This window comes from Rhinatrema bivittatum, chromosome 9 (assembly GCF_901001135.1).
Source record: "Rhinatrema bivittatum chromosome 9, aRhiBiv1.1, whole genome shotgun sequence".
Classification (NCBI taxonomy): domain Eukaryota; kingdom Metazoa; phylum Chordata; class Amphibia; order Gymnophiona; family Rhinatrematidae; genus Rhinatrema; species Rhinatrema bivittatum.
In genome coordinates this window covers 266,566,821-266,585,133 of record NC_042623.1, presented here as the reverse complement: position 1 = coordinate 266,585,133, position 18,313 = coordinate 266,566,821, and the positions used below count along the sequence as shown (strand labels likewise).

The 18,313-nt window shown below is 44.4% G+C and overlaps 1 protein-coding gene across 1 annotated transcript in view; it reads left to right on the top strand.

Moving 5' to 3' along the window:
• The window catches only part of FBXO45 (F-box protein 45), a 32,015-nt gene that overhangs the window by 1,683 nt on the left and 12,019 nt on the right, over positions 1 to 18,313 (top strand). The window contains exon 2 of the mRNA XM_029614979.1: positions 12,602 to 12,958. Within this exon, the coding sequence (XP_029470839.1) occupies positions 12,602 to 12,958 (357 nt within the window). The remainder of the gene's footprint in view (positions 1 to 12,601; positions 12,959 to 18,313) is intronic.

Here is an 18,313-nt window from a genome sequence, read left to right as displayed (position 1 = left end):
GCGGCAACACTTTGCTTCGGACTCTGGACCAAAGGTAGCTGACAACTCATGGAAGAGAAGGGTAGGCTGCTAACAGGGGCAACATTTTTCTCTTGAGTAGGTTCAGTGGAGGATGAGGAGAGAGGAGTAGTGGTAATCTCCTCTAGCCCGTACACACGCGGTCCCCCTCTTCCTTCGTGGCTGGTCCCAAGCTCAAAAGTAATCTGAAGGCAGAAACAGTGGCGTGGAGGAGTAGCCTGGAGGTTAGAGCAGCAGTGGAGGAGTAGCCTGGAGGTTAGAGCAGCAGTGGAGGAGTAGCCTGGAGGTTAGAGCAGCAGTGGAGGAGTAGCCTGGAGGTTAGAGCAGCAGTGGAGGAGTAGCCTGGAGTTTAGAGCAGCAGGAGGAGTAACCTGGAGTTTAGAGCAGCAGGAGGAGTAGTTAGAGCAGCAGTGGAGGAGTAGCCTGGAGTTTAGAGCAGCAGGAGGAGTAGTTAGAGCAGCAGGAGGAGTAACCTGGAGGTTAGAGCAGCAGGAGTAGTTAGAGCAGCAGTGGAGGAGTAGCCTGGAGGTTAGAGCAGCAGGAGGAGTAGTTACAGCAGCAGTGGAGGAGTAGCCTGGTGGTTAGAGCAGCAGTGGAGGAGTAGCCTGGTGGTTAGAGCAGCAGGAGGAGTAGTTACAGCAGTGGAGGAGTAACCTGGAGGTTAGAGCAGCAGGAGGAGTAGTTAGAGCAGCAGTGGAGGAGTAGCCTGGAGGTTAGAGCAGCAGTGGAGGAGTAGCCTGGAGTTTAGAGCAGCAGGAGGAGTAGTTAGAGCAGCAGTGGAGGAGTAGCCTGGAGTTTAGAGCAGCAGGAGGAGTAACCTGGAGTTTAGAGAAGCAGGTGGAGTAGTTAGAGCAGCAGTGGAGGAGTAGCCTGGAGTTTAGAGCAGCAGGAGGAGTAGTTAGAGCAGCAGTGGAGGAGTAACCTGGAGGTTAGAGCAGCAGGAGGAGTAGTTAGAGCAGCAGTGGAGGAGTAGCCTGGAGTTTAGAGCAGCAGGAGGAGTAACCTGGAGGTTAGAGCAGCAGGAGGAGTAGTTAGAGCAGCAGTGGAGGAGTAACCTGGCGGTTAGAGCAGCAGGAGGAGTAGTTAGAGCAGCAGTGGAGGAGTAACCTGGAGGTTAGAGCAGCAGGAGGAGTAGTTAGAGCAGCAGTGGAGGAGTAACCTGGTAGTTAGAGCAGCAGTGGAGGAGTAGCCTGGTGGTTAGAGCAGCAGGAGGAGTAGTTAGAGCAGCAGTGGAGGAGTAACCTGGAGGTTAGAGCAGCAGTGGAGGAGTAGCCTGGTGGTTAGAGCAGCAGGAGGAGTAGTTAGAGCAGCAGTGGAGGAGTAACCTGGAGGTTAGAGCAGCAGGAGGAGTAGTTAGAGCAGCAGTGGAGGAGTAACCTGGAGGTTAGAGCAGCAGGAGGAGTAGTTAGAGCAGCAGTGGAGGAGTAACCTGGAGGTTAGAGCAGCAGGAGGAGTAGTTAGAGAAGCAGTGGAGGAGTAACCTGGAGGTTAGAGCAGCAGGAGGAGTAGTTAGAGCAGCAGTGGAGGAGTAACCTGGAGGTTAGAGCAGCAGGAGGAGTAGTTAGAGCAGCAGTGGAGGAGTAACCTGGAGGTTAGAGCAGCAGGAGGAGTAGTTAGAGCAGCAGTGGAGGAGTAGCCTGGTGGTTAGAGCAGCAGGAGGAGTAGTTAGAGCAGCAGTGGAGGAGTAACCTGGAGGTTAGAGCAGCAGGCTGCGAACAAAGTAAGCCAAGTTTCAAATCCCCCTGACTTTCCTTGGGACCTTGAGCAAGTCACTTCCTCCTCCATTGTCTCAGGTACAAACTTAGATTAACAAGTAGAACAGATAAAACATAAAGCTGCTATCAATGCATTAAAAACAAAAATCAAAGCAACATCGATGGCATTGCTGGATGCATTTTGACTGTAGATTTACCAGAGCGCATGAAAGAGAAGGATGAAGAGAGAATGATTATGAAGTTGTGAAGGCCTCTGAGTTTTAAGGGCTTTTTTTTTTTTAAGTCCTTCGAGTCTTTCAGGGACTGACGAATTAGAGGCTTCCAATATGTTGGCCCTGCTGTTGAAACGTAATCTGATTTGAAGTGTCTGAAAGGCAGAATATTTAAAATAAAAAAATCTAATCAAACAGCATTAGTAATGAGTCAGCTCGGAGCCTGTGAGCTATTGCAAGCTCGCTCGCTCACTCACAGGCTCTGCGGTAGCGCTGATCCCTCTGTTACCACAGACCCTCATTCGAGGGCAGTGCTGCTGAAGGGCCTATAGTGCGTGCTGGCTCCCGGGCCCAAGCTGACTTCTGCTACTAATGCTACTGCTAGCACCTGAATAGTGCAGCGGGTTGAGGCACTTATGTCCCTATCTGGGGTCCCAACCTATAGTTTGGGGGAAGCCCTGCTATAATTGCCGTCTTTGAATACTGCCAAATTTATAATGCAATATAAAAAGAGGTTTATTACTCAAATACACATGCTTTTTTTGTGTGTGTGTAGCATTTCCCAATCGTAAGTACTGGCCCCTCCTCACCCAGGATCATTCTCCTTTGACCTGAGCCCCTTCTCCAGGCTAGATCTCTGCTCACCTTCCCAACCCCAGGGTTGACCCTTCTCTCATCTCTCTCCCCCACCTCAACTTTCTCACTCTGCTGAAACCCCTCCCTCCCCAACTATCCAGGAAGACCTTCAGTTATTTCTGCCCTCAGTTCTCTTTAATCCCACCCTCCAGCAAGAATGTAGAATTCTGTGTAAATTCTGCACTGCGCAGTTGCGCATAATCCCCCCAGAAGTAGTATCTGTAAAGCTCATATAGTGCCACTGGCAGTAATAACCTCTACCAGAGAGCTAGTCATGCCCAAAGGAGCAGCCATGGAAACGTAACCACACTAGCAGATACAGACTTCCAGACCAATCTACATATTTGCCTCGCTGCTGCCATTCTGCAGACCTTATATTCAGGGGTTGGCAACTCTGGTGCTCAAGGACCATAAACTGGTTGAGTTTTCAGGATATCCTTAATGCAGTGGTTCTCAGCCCAGTCATGCTTTCAGGATATCCCCAGTGAATTTGCATGTGATAGATCTGCATACAGTGGAGGCACAGCAACCTCCTGCATATTCATTGCGCATATCTTGAAAGCCTGACTGGCTAGGTGTGTCCTGAGGATTGGGTTTGAGAACCCCTGCTCTAATAAATATGCATGAAATAAGATCTGCTTACAACTGAGGCCATGTGCATGCAAATCTCTCTCTTCATTATGGTTAGCTTGAAACTAGATCAGCTTTTGGCCTTTGACTGCCCCAAATGCTCTCTTTTTAACTCCCCCACTGACAAGCATCCTCTCTGCTTATCATAAGCCTTTTTGGATTGTGATACAGCTTTTGCCTGCAATGGAGACGCTGTGCCATGCATCAAACACTTAAATTACTCTTGAATTTTTCAACCTTCATTTCAAGTCACGACTCTTGCTCTAGAACAGTGGTTTTCAAACCTGTCCTGGGGGACCCCCAGCCATTCATGCTTTCAGGATATCCACAATATATACGCATGAGAGAAATCTGCATACAGTGGAGGCAGTGCATGCAAATCTCTCTCATGCATATTCATTGTGGGTATCCTGAGTGACTCTGGGTCTCCCAGGACAAGTTTTGGAACCACTGTTCTAGAACTTTATTTCTCCTGTGCATTGTTGTTATCTTTGAGATATTTGACTCTCTCTACCATGTTTTCCTCCATTTCCTGCCCTCTAGAATAGCCTTCAGGGATAGGAAAACTTAAGGATGCAATATTTGTTTGAATAGTTAACAGTTTAAATGAGTAAAATGTAAAATGGTTAACTGTTTAAATCAGTGTTGCCCACCCCTGTTCTGGATGTAGACCAGCCAGTCAGGTTTTCAGGATTACCACAATAAATATACACCGGTTCTCCAGGGCATCCTGTGCAGATGCCTTGTGGGGACTGGCTGACGACTCAGCAGGGCAAGTTGGGACAACCCTGATTTAAATTATTAGCTGCTTCAGACAGCGACTACTTGTACTTCATTTATTGTAAATCACTAAATATAAATCTTGAAACTGTTTGTAGCTGGAGTCTTAAAAGAGTAAATGACCGTTCATGTTTTAAAAGAGATGTGCCTTCTATTAAGAGGTTTCAAATGTATACCTGATGAGCGGTAACATTTATTGTATTAACAGTTCTATTCCCAAGTGATTGTTGTTCAGGAATATTGCGAGGGAGTGGTTGACACCCGGAAGCAGCCATGTTGGTAAGAGTCACAGCTTCTCTCACTGACATGATCTAATCCTGTGATCATTTTTTAAGTGGGGGCTACCTTGGCAAGAAAACCTTCACATTGCTTACTACTCTTTAATGTTGCAATGTGATTTTATAGAGCGATTTCTATAACTAAGACAAAGTCTGCTTGTACAATAAAACTATGTTTTAAAAATAAAATAAACAGAAAAGGGGGAGGTTGAGAGCTCTGTTCTCACAGTCCCCTCTCCAAAAAGAAAGTGCAGCTGACTGCAAACTCTCCAACATTATCTCCCACTCACACCTTAGCCTCACCTATCCTCTGTCTCTCACACACACACACACACTCCCACCCACCTTGGATCTCCCTCACTCTTACGGTGTCCACACTCAGCAACTGGCAGCAGCTCTTCTGCCAATCCAGTGAGGCTGGACCCAGGCCAAGAGTCAGGAAATCTTCCTTCCTTATCACATGGGGTTATGGGCCAGTGACACTGCCACTATGCCACCCTCTCTTTGGTCTCCACGTTTCTTTTTTGTTTGGCGATGGCAGCCTATGATGCCATCTGGCCGTCTTCTGGCCCATATGTGCTGGTAAACCTTTGGTTTGACTTGCATTGGGCAATGTTGCTGCCTTCAGTTAAAACCAAAACCAAACAGAACCACGATTGGGAGCTGCCACTGGCTCAGTGGCCATGCAGTGGTTATGATGTCGTGGAGGATGTCTTGCGCTTTGCGTGGAACGACCTAATCCCATTCCGTATGATGATGAACACAGCTCTTACTGGGGGACAGCTTCAGTCCTTTACTACCAAAGCCACTCCTATGAATAACATAATTTGGTGTTTTGTTTTCTTAAATTTCAGTTTTTAATCCAGAATAACTCTGTTCATGCTTGCTTGCAGCAGTTCACACAGGAAGGGCTCTTCATTGGTGCAAATCCTATGTTGCTACTATACCCCAACATGTTTAAAAACATCAAATAACCAGAATCCCTCTCTTAGGTGCAGAAAATTTGCTGTGCGGTATTTTTCAGTGCTTGGTTTCTATGTAAAATAACATTGCAGGAGAAGGAAGAGTCATCCATTTTTGAAACATAAGGTTTTTTTGGGTTTTTTTGTCTAGTTTTAGAAAATATAACTTGTGCAAACAGGCCGTATTTTGCAGGCACTGTTTTCAAATGAGAAATGGGTAAGTGAGTGACACGCACACCCTTGGTGCAATCTGTTAATCCCTAGTTTCTTGGCTTGGAGAATTCAGCTCCTGAACAAATAAGAATAGTTTTGAAAATTACCCACACTGTGGATTTAAAAAAAACAAAATCTCTGTCTCGCCCAAAACAACCGGAGCTAGAGCAAATAGGTGGAGGCTACCATGATTTTCAGTAATTAAACATCGGGTTTAAAGGAAACTATGGGTGAAAACAAATCTCTGCAGGGGGAAGAACTGGAAGCCATTCCTGATATCCTCCTTTTGTCTGGTTTCAAGAAACAGAACTTGGCAGGGTGCCTTATGGGGCAGATACTGGTTTGGGAGGGGGGGTTCCCCTCGGCAGCCTGCAAGTTGCTGCTGGTTGTTTGGTGCCCACCCTCATATTTTCCCTGTAAACGTTGTTAACCTTTTGATATGACAGGTTGATTGCCTAAATTCTAGCAGGATAAACCCTTCAGCATCACTTGGAGATCTTCGTGCTTCTCACTCTCCGGCTCATGTGGGAAGTAGGTGACTTAAAAGAACTCTAGTTGTCCTGGATTCATTTTCATGAAACTGTGGAAATTAGGAGAATAAGGTACTGAAAATATGATATGGCACATTTTATCAAAGAAAATGAACTTTGCACAGATGGAAAGATTGGTAGATCTCAGACTATCTTGCAGACCTGTTTTTGAAATGATCACAGCAGAGAAAGGGGGGAGGGATGAATGTAGGCTTGTTGCCACAGTTTTTTCCCTCTTCTTTTTCTTGACTGTCTTACAAAAGAGCTAACATTGGGCCTGATGTACTGAAGGGTTTTTCCCATTATGTTACTATGGGAAAAATGCTTGCAACATACATTTTTTATTTTTTTTGCTATAACTGAGGGTTATCTATACATGGCATCTGTTTCTCAGGAGTTGGCTTGTACAGTAGAATTATATCTTTTGATCTCTAAATTGTTTTGGTTCTGCAGCACACCTAAGTGTTGCTTTGCTCATGAAAGGAGCTGATTTAGCATTTTCTAGAACAGGGGTCGGCTCACGGAGCGCATTTTTCCAGGGGGATCCGGCCCGTAGAGGAAGGTTTCTTCGTTTTTTGTTTTTTTCATCAGCAGTGTTGGCGGCAGCAGTAAAAGCTGGTGGAGTTTCCCAGGCTGCACCAGCGGAAGAGGAAGAAGCCGTGCAGGGATGGTGACGACAAAGCCCCGCCTGCAGAATCGGATGGTGACAACAGAAAAACTGGACGGGTTTCCCTGACCTGTGCTGCCGGGTTGAGCTGCTGATGGGGAGGCCAGTCCCCTCCCCTCCCCATGAAACAAAACTGGCCCACTCTTGCTAGTGAACTGAGTCACTGATGGGGAAGCCGGGCCCCATCAGCTGAAGACTGAGCCGGGTGCGTGAGAGCCAGGAGAGAAGAGGTGGGAGAGGAGGATCAGAGGGGCTGAGGGGGAGGGAGAAGGAAGGAATGTGCCCACCACACTATTACATCTGGAAGGTAGGGGGACATGGGTCACATCTTCCTATTGTGCAATACTCCCAGCGAGCCACAGCTCACGCCTGGGTCTAGTTAAGCCAATCAGCCTGGCTGCACAGTTTTGTGAGACACTGACAGCTCTAATGGAGCAAGATGATATCCTGCCACAACCTAGGTTTTCTGAAACTTCACAAAAAGAGAACTTCAGGAATTGGTGACATTGGAAGAAGGGGAGTGCTGTCATCTCTTTTTTTTTTTTTTTTTTTTGGTCCAATAAAAGGTATCACGGTCTACGAAGATTTCAGTTTTTCCAAGGGCAGCATGAATGCTAGAGGTGCCAAACTTTTCTCTGCAGTGTTGTGCCGTCTCCTCTTCTCGCCAGGCTGGTGCACTCTTTTCTCTTTCTCCACACCCCCCCCCCCCCCCCCATGCTGGTTCATGCTTTCAGCTGGAAAGTGGTGCTGATAACATTTATTTATTTTTATTTATTTAAGGATTTATATACCGGAGGTTCCTGTATAATATACATATCACCCCGGTTTACAATGAACAGTAACTATCGCACTGTCCACATCTGACGCTGTGGGCAGTGCAGGAGTCATGAGTGAATTGAGCCCTGCAGCAGTGGCTGGAAGCTTCCCCAGCAGTACTGGTGAGCCGATTGAGCAGAGCTGTGCTTTCCTTCCCTCTCCAGGCACAGGCCTCTCGCCTTCCTCTGCTTCCAGGCATTCTTCCTGCCTGCTTTTTTTCCCGCCCTCTGCCCTGCTGGCAGCCGCAGCACTCCAAGATGGTGCTCCACTGCCAGATCCCTTCTGGGAGTTTTCCAGTCCTGGAGGGGAGGGTGAAAGGCAGAAGAAAAGAAGCAATTTTTGAGAGGATGAGCAACAGGCAAAGTTAAAAAGAAAAGTGAATTGGAAAGAGAATCAGACTCATACAGTGGCTTGGAAAAATATTTTGCTTTTAAATGAGCAGTGTGAGTTGCCATCTTGCTGGCATGCCGCACGATCCTGTCTGTCTGGGTGGAACCTGCATCATCCCCCACTATAGCGGCCTGGCATCATCGGATGGCCTGTATGGATGGTATCCGCAAATGAGATAAGCCCTATGAGGGATGTTGGCAAGCGTTTGTAATTCTACCAAAAGAAACCCAAACGGGTCTGTTGGAAACAGGTCATAGTGTGTCTTGGCAGTGAATTCCCTGGTCTCGGGGGGGGGGGTTGTGGTATGTCTGGGGGATGGGGATGAATGTGAGGTTGGATGTCTGAGATGAGGGACTGTGGCGAAGGCTCTTGAATGTGGTGGGGGGTGGGGGCAGGGGAGATCAAGGAAAGCACGGGCAGCGAGAATTGCACTATATATATATGTGTGTGTCTGTTGAATGTTTACCAATCTTTGGTATTGTGCGCACATAATATTAATGCCATATTCAGCCATGTTGGCTCTGGCTGGATAATAATGATATTTGATGTATGGCTACGTGTTCTTGCTGCTACTAATAAAAACTATTTTGAAAAAAAAACAAAAAATTTGCTCTTTCGATATACAGTTCAATGCAAATTTGCTGCAGAATTTTCAAATCTTTGTCCTAAATTCTGCCACAGAAAACTGAGGTGCATGTCTGTACGGCAGACCAGTGTCATACATTTCTGCACAAATGTATTGTTGCAAAACAAACTGTCCTGATTGGATAGCTGCTTGTTCCATCATCATTTTTACAAAGAAAAGAGGGCGGAACGCCAGTTAGCTGCCTAACATGCCATACACATTTCTATAGGTTTCTTAGTTTAATTTCAGAAAATGCAACTGTTGGCAGAATTCTATATTTGGAGGAAGGTGGGAGAGCCCTGCTTTACCATGCAAAACCTGGGCCCCATTTCCACTGTTCTTATATCAGCAGTGATTGGACAATCTGGCATCAGGCTCTAGGAAATACACAAAACAGGATAATGAAAAATGTATGAGACAGCTTTTGTCTTACCCTTAAACTGTGTCACGATGGATCTTGGTTATAAATTGAAGCAAATTATGCAGCCATTAGCTTCAGTTCTGGGCGATTAGGAGCAACACATCCTTTGCATTAGAAAGTTGTAACCTTAGTTTTTTTGAAAAGGTCGTTTTCTCTGGTTTTAAACACTGGAGCAGAGAGCCTGGTACCTTTATTGTGCTGTGCACAGTTTGAATGTGTGAAAGGGAGGGAGGTGAAGATGACAACAGGCATCCTTCCTGTACACTGTGACCCCTTCTTTCACCTACCAAATAACAGCAATACAATAAAGGGTTCGGCCTTGGTATGGAAATTATTAGAAAAAAAATCTGTTTTTGTCAGTTTGCACTGATAACGTTTTCATAGATTTTTTATTTTTCTTATTTACACCATAAATAAAATTATATTCACCAGAATCATCTTGTCTTTGCCTCGGCGTCCTCTCCTCTGTCTGATCTTCCTCGGATTCTTTCCTTTTTTCTCCTCTTTACCCTCCTCAGTTCCCTCCCCCAACTTTGTCCTTGTTCTCTTCCTGTCTGATTGTTTCCTAGCATCTTGTTTTTACATCTCGCTGCCAGATATCTGCACTCCCACCACACTCGTTCCCTCTGTAACTCCCCTAATGGTTCTGCTCCCCAATCCCTAGCCAGCTTTTTATTTCGGTCCCTGTCTTTCCTTTAGCTTTTCCTCTCTCTCCTCTCCCCTAATCTCCCAATGGCGGAAGATCATTCCAACCCTGCTTGTTGCATTCAGTGCTGAACTGGAGTGCCAGCTCATGATTCACCATGGTGACCAAATTCATAATCAATACAGTGAAGGATACAAACTAAAATGCAAATTATCCTCTCTCACGTATAAATGAGAAGTACACAGAGAGAACATATGCAATGTATAATACTTTAAAAACAGTTTTTAATATTTTCTAATAAATCTAATTACAAAAATACAACAATAAATAATGTACAAACTATTTTAGGTCCTAACCATCGCTAGAAGCATTCCCAAACCCTTAAGACATGTCACACCTCACATACCCATTCACTCAAACTGCTCCATACACATTCAGCATACACCCAAATCATATTAGAAAATTGCCTCTACAAAGCAGAATTGTAACAAATAAAATCAGCATAGAAAAGTAATAAGCACCATAATGTAAAATATTTATAAATATCTTCTTTGAACCAATTCCTAAATCTTCAATGTAAAGTAGCCCGATGACAAAACTGCTACTAGTTCAAAGACGTCTTTATACGACTCCCTGGTAGGTCCGATGTAAAAATTGCTGCTGACTCAAACACTTCTACGTAACGTCCGACAGAATTCTTTGTTTCATCCCACAAGGCCAGGTCTTCCTCAGGGGAAATTATACAAGAAGTGAGCGTGCCTATAATCAATGACAGTATGTAAAATATAGTGAATAGGGGGCACTCCATGAAGTTCGCATGGGGCACATTTAAAACTAATCGGAGAAAGTTCTTTTTTACTCAACGCATAATTAAACTCTGGAATTTGTTGCCAGAGGATGTGGTTAGTGCAGTTAGTATAACTGTGTTTAAAAAAGGATTGGATAAGTTCTTGGAGGAGAAGTCCATTACCTGCTATTAAGTTCACTTAGAGAATAGCCACTGCCATTAGCAATGGTTACATGGAATAGACTTAGTTTTTGGGTACTTGCCAGGTTCTAATGGCCTGGATTGGCCACTGTTGGAAACAGGATGCTGGGCTTGATGGACCCTTGGTCTGACCCAGTATGGCATGTTCTTATGTTAATTCTCATAAACCATATAACTGCTTGTATTAGACCCTACACATAGCAAATGTAGAGAGTTTTAGACCAACTCATGATACAACCGCAGACATTCTATTTGAAATATTATTCAGCCGTAGTCATTGAAGACATCTCTATCGGAACTGATACATACGTCCAGCAATTTGACCATAAAACTATAATCAAAATTTAAAAAGATCCATTAATGAAACTTCTACAAGACAATAATATTATCATTGTGTTTGTATAAAGCCATGCCTCTAGAAACACCATAAAGACCCGACTGTGTGCCTTCAAAACTGGAAATGAAGATCCTAACGTCAATGGTTCAGTGAGACTAGACATAAAAAGGGTGAGAAGAGCCAATTTAAATACTCAATGGGGTAGATTTTAAAAGGAGGGCGCGCGCTACCTGGCACGTGCGCATGTACGCTAGATTTTATAACTTGTGCGCGCAGGCGCCCACAACTTATAAAATCAGGGGTCAGCGTGCGCAAGGGGGTGCACAATTGTGCACCTTGCGCGCGCTGAGCCACACTGTCTTCCCCTGTTCCCTTTCCCCTAACCTGATCTTCTCACCCCTTCCCCTAACCTTTCCCCCCCAACCCTACTCTAACTCCCCAAAATATTTATCTTATCTTTTGTGCCTGCCGACACACGATCCATGTTGGAAGCCTCTGGCTCCGCCCCCAGACCGCCCCTTTAGTAAAGCCCCGTGAATTACACACTTCCCGGGGCCTTTTTAAAATAGGCCCGGTGCGCGTAAGGCCGGTTATGTGCGTAAATCCGGCCCAATGTGACTGAAAATCAATCAGATAATTTACAAAAGGAGATAAAGTATATTGAGGTTTTTACAAAAAAGCTGACCACTCGATCTAATCGTTCAAACCTTTTGGTGTAACTGTATGCCATGAAAAAATAAATCATTGTTCCAAACGCATCAGAGCTTGAGACAGATCTCCCCCATTCCTTAATAGAGCTCTGCGTATGACAAAAACCTTTAGATCTTCCACAGAATGTGACATGCGAACCCAGTGATCCACTAGGGGAGCATTTTCTTTCTCAGACCGAAATCTACTTTTATGTTCAATGATTCTTAATTTGATTTAACGTTTAGTTTGACCAATGTAGATGAGGTTACTTGGACAAATATTAGCATAAATAACTTCTTCGGTGTGGCTTGAAAAAGTTCAGGCAGCACCTAAGGGTATTTTAAACCCGAATGAACAAATGTTTGTAATGTGAATCCACATGGGCTTACAGAACAATCCCCACAAGTCACCTGACCCTTTTGACTGTCCAGAACAGACAGAGAGATGGAGCGTAGGCTCAAACATGCATGCAGATTTCAACAGCAGAAATAGGATTCTCCTTAAAGCTGTGTAGGGAAGATAAGAGAGGTCAGTGCTGCAAAATAATTCTTTTAATAGCAAATGTCTTGGAAGAATATGGAAAAGAACAAGTCACCCGAGTGGGGGACTCTTTTTAGCAGCCTTAACAAATGCTCTCTATTTAGCCTATAAGAGAGCTCTGTATGCATTCTTAACAATAGATTTTGAGTAGCCCCTTGCAACAGATCTTTCAATAAGATTTTGAGCTTGTATTTTATATCCAACAGTAGTAGAACATAGACTTCTAAACCTCAAAAACTGTCCAGGAATATATTGTCTTTCAAATTACGAGGATGGAAACTTTTGTATAATGTAATAAAAGTATTTCCGTCAGTAGGTTTTCTGTACAATGTAGTGAAAATCTGAATCTATATCTGCCTGTTCTTGCTTTAGCTCCCTGTTTTTCACACCCTTGTTATTTGCAACTTTTTGTTTTCCCCTTGTTACCATTGTTCGATGTAAACCGGCATGATGTCCCTACGAATGTCGGTAAAGAAGAAACTTTAAATAAAGTTCTCTTCTTTTCAGATCCGTGCCTTCCAACATGGTTTCAGCTCCAACGACTGCTCCCGGAACGTGTACATCAAGAAGAATGGCTTCACGCTGCACCGGAACCCCATCGCCCAGAGCACTGATGGGGCCAGGACCAAGATTGGCTTCAGCGAAGGCCGTCATGCCTGGGAAGTGTGGTGGGAGGGTCCGCTGGGCACTGTGGCGGTCATAGGCATCGCCACCAAACGAGCCCCCATGCAGTGCCAGGGCTATGTGGCACTGCTGGGCAGTGATGACCAGAGCTGGGGCTGGAATTTAGTGGACAATAACCTGCTACATAATGGAGAGGTCAATGGCAGCTTCCCTCAGTGCAACAATGCACCCAAGTATCAGGTGAGAGAAAGAATGATGTGTCTCTGGCTTTTGGCCACATCTGTTTTTAATCCTTGGTGGCTGTACGTACCGAGGAGATGATGCAGGCAATCTGCTATAACATGTAGTGACCACACCCAGTATTTGGCTGTAGCTTGCTCTGTTGCATCCTGGCAGATGTATTTGTTCACACCCATAATGAAGGTCCTAATTAAATGTTCTCACAGACAATACTTTACATACACATAAAGAGAAAATACAGGTACTATATAACTTTAATTGAAAAATACAATAAATATACAAAAATATTCCTATTCAAATATCCTACCTAAACACATTAAGAACTACCTATGAGTATGCGCGATGACAACTATTTCCAGTTTTTGAGTCTTTGATTACACCGGGTCAAGGAATGGAGAGGTACGACAATGTCTAAGTGGATTGGAGATGCATTGTGATAATGAGTTAAGCTGCGGCTTGAGTTGGTAACCACAGGCTTGGAGAATTACTAGAGAACATAGTGTTGAACAATTGGGATAAGGATCTTTAAAATTCTCCTGATGAAGCCCATATTAATGAGGGCGAAACAAAGAATTCTTTGTTGGGAGTAGAAATTATGTTTAGAAGGTTTCTCTACGTCAATAAGGAAAAGGGAATCTCGCTTAGATGACTGCCTATATGTAAAGAGGAGTAAAGATACGTTTGGGTGAAGAATAGGAAGAAAAATCATCTGATATATATGCTTAATGTGCATTAATTGAAAGTGGACGTTTGAAGACTATGTTAAGGAACACATTTTAAAATTGTTAATGAATTAATTATGTTTGTTGATCAATTGTACACTTTTGTAAGTTTCACATAGTAATTTCAAGAAGATTTATATTGATACAGGGTATTTTAATGGAGTTTGAGTATGTTTGGGATTAAATTGAATGAAGGTGAGGATAGATAGTGTTTAATGTGTTTAGGTAGGATATTTGAATAGGAATATTTTTGTATTTTGTTTTATTCAATTTAAGTTATATAATACCTGTATTTTCTCTTTATGTGTATGTATAGATCTGGGTGTGTGCCAGTTAAAGCAGACGGAGAGCTGAGACTTAACGTATTTTTCGTGCCATAAGATGCACCTGACCATAAGACGCACCTAGGATCCAGAGGGGGAAAATAAAAAAAATAAAAAATGGTTTGCTAAACCAGCTCTGTTCCCGGGCGTCTGTGCGTCTTATGGAGCAAATTTAGGGGAGTGCATAAAATTGTTTTTTGTCCCCATTTCATTTTTGAGTCTGGGGAGGGCCATTTCGGTCCACTCCTCAGATCAGAAAACTTTTATCGTTCTCTTTCTGAAAAAAAACCCCCAAAAAAACCAACCCATCCCAACCCTTTAAATTTAATTAACTACAACCCCCCATCCTCCTGCCCCCCCCCCCCAAAGACCTGCCAAACGTCCCTGGTGGTCCAGCGGGGGTCCGGGAGCGATCTCCTGCACTTGGGCCGTCAGCTGCAAGTAATCAAAATGTCGCCGACGGTCCTTTGCCCTTACTATGTCACAGGGGCCGACCTATGGCACCGGTAGCCCCTGTGACATACTAAGGGCAAAGGGCCGTCGGCGCCATTTTGATTACTGGCATCTGACGGCCCAAGTGCAGGAGATCGCTCCCGGACCCCCGCTGGACCACCAGGGACTTTTGGCAGGTCTTTGGGGGGGGGTCAGGAGGGTGGGGGATTGTAGTTACTTTTTTTTAATATTCGCTCCATAAGAGACAGATATTTTCCCTTCACTTTTGGGGGAAAAGAGTGCGTCTTATGGAGTGAAAAATACAGTCATTTTCGGTGTGCTGCTTTGAGATGATCGCATTGCCTCTGGCACAGATGGAGGCAGGTTATGTATTTTCCATTGTAAAAGGAGAAACAGCAATGGACACCGAAGAGAAGAAAGTCTCCTTGTTAGCCTTAGTTTAGCCGTTGCTTGTGAAAGGCGAGAGTTTCCTATGGATGGTTGTCTCCTGGAATAAAAGTGATGAAAGTGAGGGTGTACCTGTTCAGACTAGCCTTACCCCTTTGTGCTACATGAGGGATGAGGGTTTGTTTGGAAAGGCGAGAAGGACATTTTTGCAACTCAAGTCATTAGGTGAAGAATTTCAAACACAAACAACCTGTGGGTTCTATTTATTTCACAGAGGGACAGCCAGACCTCGGGAGGTCATGGTTAGTGCCATGAAGAACACAGAGCTGTCAGCCTGGGGACGGGCTTACAGTTATTGATTTGGATTTATTACCTATCATTTTAAATAAGAACTTCATCCAAGGGTGGGATATGACCTACTATAATGGTAACAGCTTAACAATTCTAGACTGAAGAAGGTGGACACTAAGGACTAAACTTGAAATAAAGATTGCAACAAAATTCTGATACAAGTAAGGCAGCATTGAAGACCTGGCGGAAGAGTCAGGCTTTTTGCTTGCTCCCTGAAATGAGGGAGAGTTTCTTAGGTGCTGCTCCCAAAAAAGATTTTTGGGTATCCATTTTGTTGATGAGCTTGTTTTAGGGGCTCCATGTAAGGATCTTAGAGGTCTGCAAGGCAATGTAGAAGGACAGTCTTAGGTTACTAAGTCTGTTTCCTCATAGACGCTTGAAGATCAGCATCAGGTTTTGAATTTGGTTCTGTAGGCAGCTGGTAGACGGTGTTGTTTATGAAGGCCAGGGGCATCCCTGTCAGTCGTATAGCAGAGATTAAGAGCCTTATCTATTCCCTTAAACAGTGCATTGCGGTTACTGTGGCACTGACCACTGTTACTCAGTGAGAGGATGGAGACTTCACAGTGTATGTAATTGAAAGAGACAGCTGTTTATTGTCACCCGAAGCATGGTTAGGTCTGAGTCCAGCAAGACTCCAAGGCTTTTTACCCGTAATTTAGAGGGATCTCAAAGGTTCCAAATGGGATTTTCAAATCTTGAACTTGACCGTTCATGTTTTAAATCCAGAGAATCTCCATTTTGGTGGAATTCCCATGGAGTTTGTTGCCTTTAGTCCACTCTTGGATGGCTGTGAGACATGTACAACAGCTTTTTTATAGCTGTTGATGGGTCCAGATTCATTGGTAGTACGAGCGGGACATCATCCGCATCAGTGTAGGGTTTTATGTTAAAAGTTTGGATCAGCTGTACTAGTGGTTTGAGGTGGGTGTTGGCGAGTACAAGTGATAGTATAGAGCCCTGTGGGGCCCCCACAGGTTAGTGCCGAAGAGTTGTCAGCGAAATGTAGACTGTTGCCTTTCAGACAGGAAGGAATTAAGCCAGGTTAGGACCTTGCGACTTAACTGGCATCTGCTAGTCATAACAACATGACATTGTGATCCATGCCATCAAAAACTGCCAAGAAATCCAACAGTGCTAGTACCATTGCTTGGCTTCTATCACTGTATCTGAGATGATCAACCAACAGAGAGATGACTGTCGCTGTTCCATGGCCCTGTCTGAATCCAGATTGCCAATGGTGTAGCCAATTTCTCTCTACCAGACAATCATTTAGATGAATTTGCATTGTTTCTTCTACTTGTTTCCCCAGAAAAGGAATGTTAAGATACTCTGCAGCAGTTTTCAGATATATTTAGATCAGATGGCCTTTTTCGAATGGAAAAACCGTGAACATAAACCATAAAGTGCGCATATATATATATGGATGGTTGTATAGAGCAGCAGCAGAGTTTAGGGCTGTTCATTTACCCTTAGGTGTTTTGTGTCTGGATCTGAGGTGCACTTCCGAGCCCCCAAAGCAGGTGTCAGGAGAATGCCGAAATGCAGCATTTGGGCAGAAGATTACTTGAATGAAGCTTTTGGAATTGATGTTCCTGTGACATATAAGCTAAGTATGTGGAGATACATCTCAACCATATGAGCTAAGTTTCCTTGGTTACTTTTGAAGTTGATATTTTTCACATTGTGTGTTTAATTCTGGCACGATTGCACCATTATGATTATAAAAAGGCGCTTGATTATGAAAGGGTAAATGAATAGTCCTAAATTCTGCTACCGCCTTGTATGGCCATCCATATATACACACTTTTTAGTGGTTTTTGTTCATGGTTTTGGGTTTTTTTTGTGATTATATTATAGGTATGCCATAAGGCTTTTTTCCTTATTATATATTTTGATCTTTTTTAGTAAGGCCCATAATATGGCTGGTTTTTGGTGGGGGGGTTTCAGCTCTGTAGGTAGCAATCCCTGAGAGAGGGAGGAGTTTACAATTTTTATGCCAAGGTTATGAGGCCCCCATTTGCCAGCTTCACTGGTTTAGATGGGCAAGAGTTGAGGTTGCAGCATTTTGAGATCCTCTTTAGTGATTGTTGTAAATGAGTCCCATAACTCTAATGTACTCAGTGGGGTTGAGTTTCTTTGTCTCTGTGTGGGAGTTGTCTCGCGTGTATTGAAGGAGGCCCTTGATATTGTTCTCGCAGGAGCTAAAGTCATTTTGTTAATATAGATTGTGAGTTATGGTTCTGTTGAGGGTAGGGGGTTGTAGAAGAGCATTTGACTGCATGTCAGTTATAGCCAAAGGCAGGCAGAATAGCTGTCAGAGAGGCCAGATCAGCAGCACTTTGTGCAGCAGGGCGGTGAGGAGACCGGGCCCCGCTGCTAAATGTGGACACGGCCATGAGTGGAGGCAGCAGAGAGGCCAAGACCCTCTGTCTGTCTGTCTGAGGGCGGCACAGCAGCGGAACCTGTGAGGAGACCAGGACCTCGCCCCCAACAGCCAAGCAGCTGGCAGGGGGGTCAGCCCGAAACCAAGGGAGCAGTGAGAAGACTGGATGAGCTGAGGCAGAAGGAAGGAGTTTGAAGAGAAGAGCAGGATAGGTGGGGGACAGTGGGTCACACACATCCTCTCAGCTGAACCCACACCCCCACCTGCCAGTGCAATCCTAGGTGCGGACATATTAACAGTTAGGGACTGCACAGCACGCCACGTCCCTCCCCCCCCCCCCCCCCCCCCCCCAACTCTTCTTATGGAAGAGGAAGGGAGGCTGCAAACATTGTTTAAACCCTGGCATTTAAGGATTCCTATCACTCAAAGAAGGATTTTTCTGCAAGTAATACATATGGATTACATTCACCTAGCAGCCCAGACTTTGCTTCATCCCCAAAATCAGGTATCTGTGCCCCAAAGTGTTCTAGGGTTTCTTAAAGTGACTCTGCTTTCACATTAGTGGCAGTAGAGGTGCTATTGCTGGTGAGGACGGCAGGTCACATATTAGCTGGTGGTTATTCTAGGCAAGCAGCTAGCTCTGTAAGTTATTTTTTTGTTTTAAATTTCCAGTGAAGGATTTCCTGTTCCTCACTATTTAGACACATATTTTTACTGTAACAAAAGTGCAAGA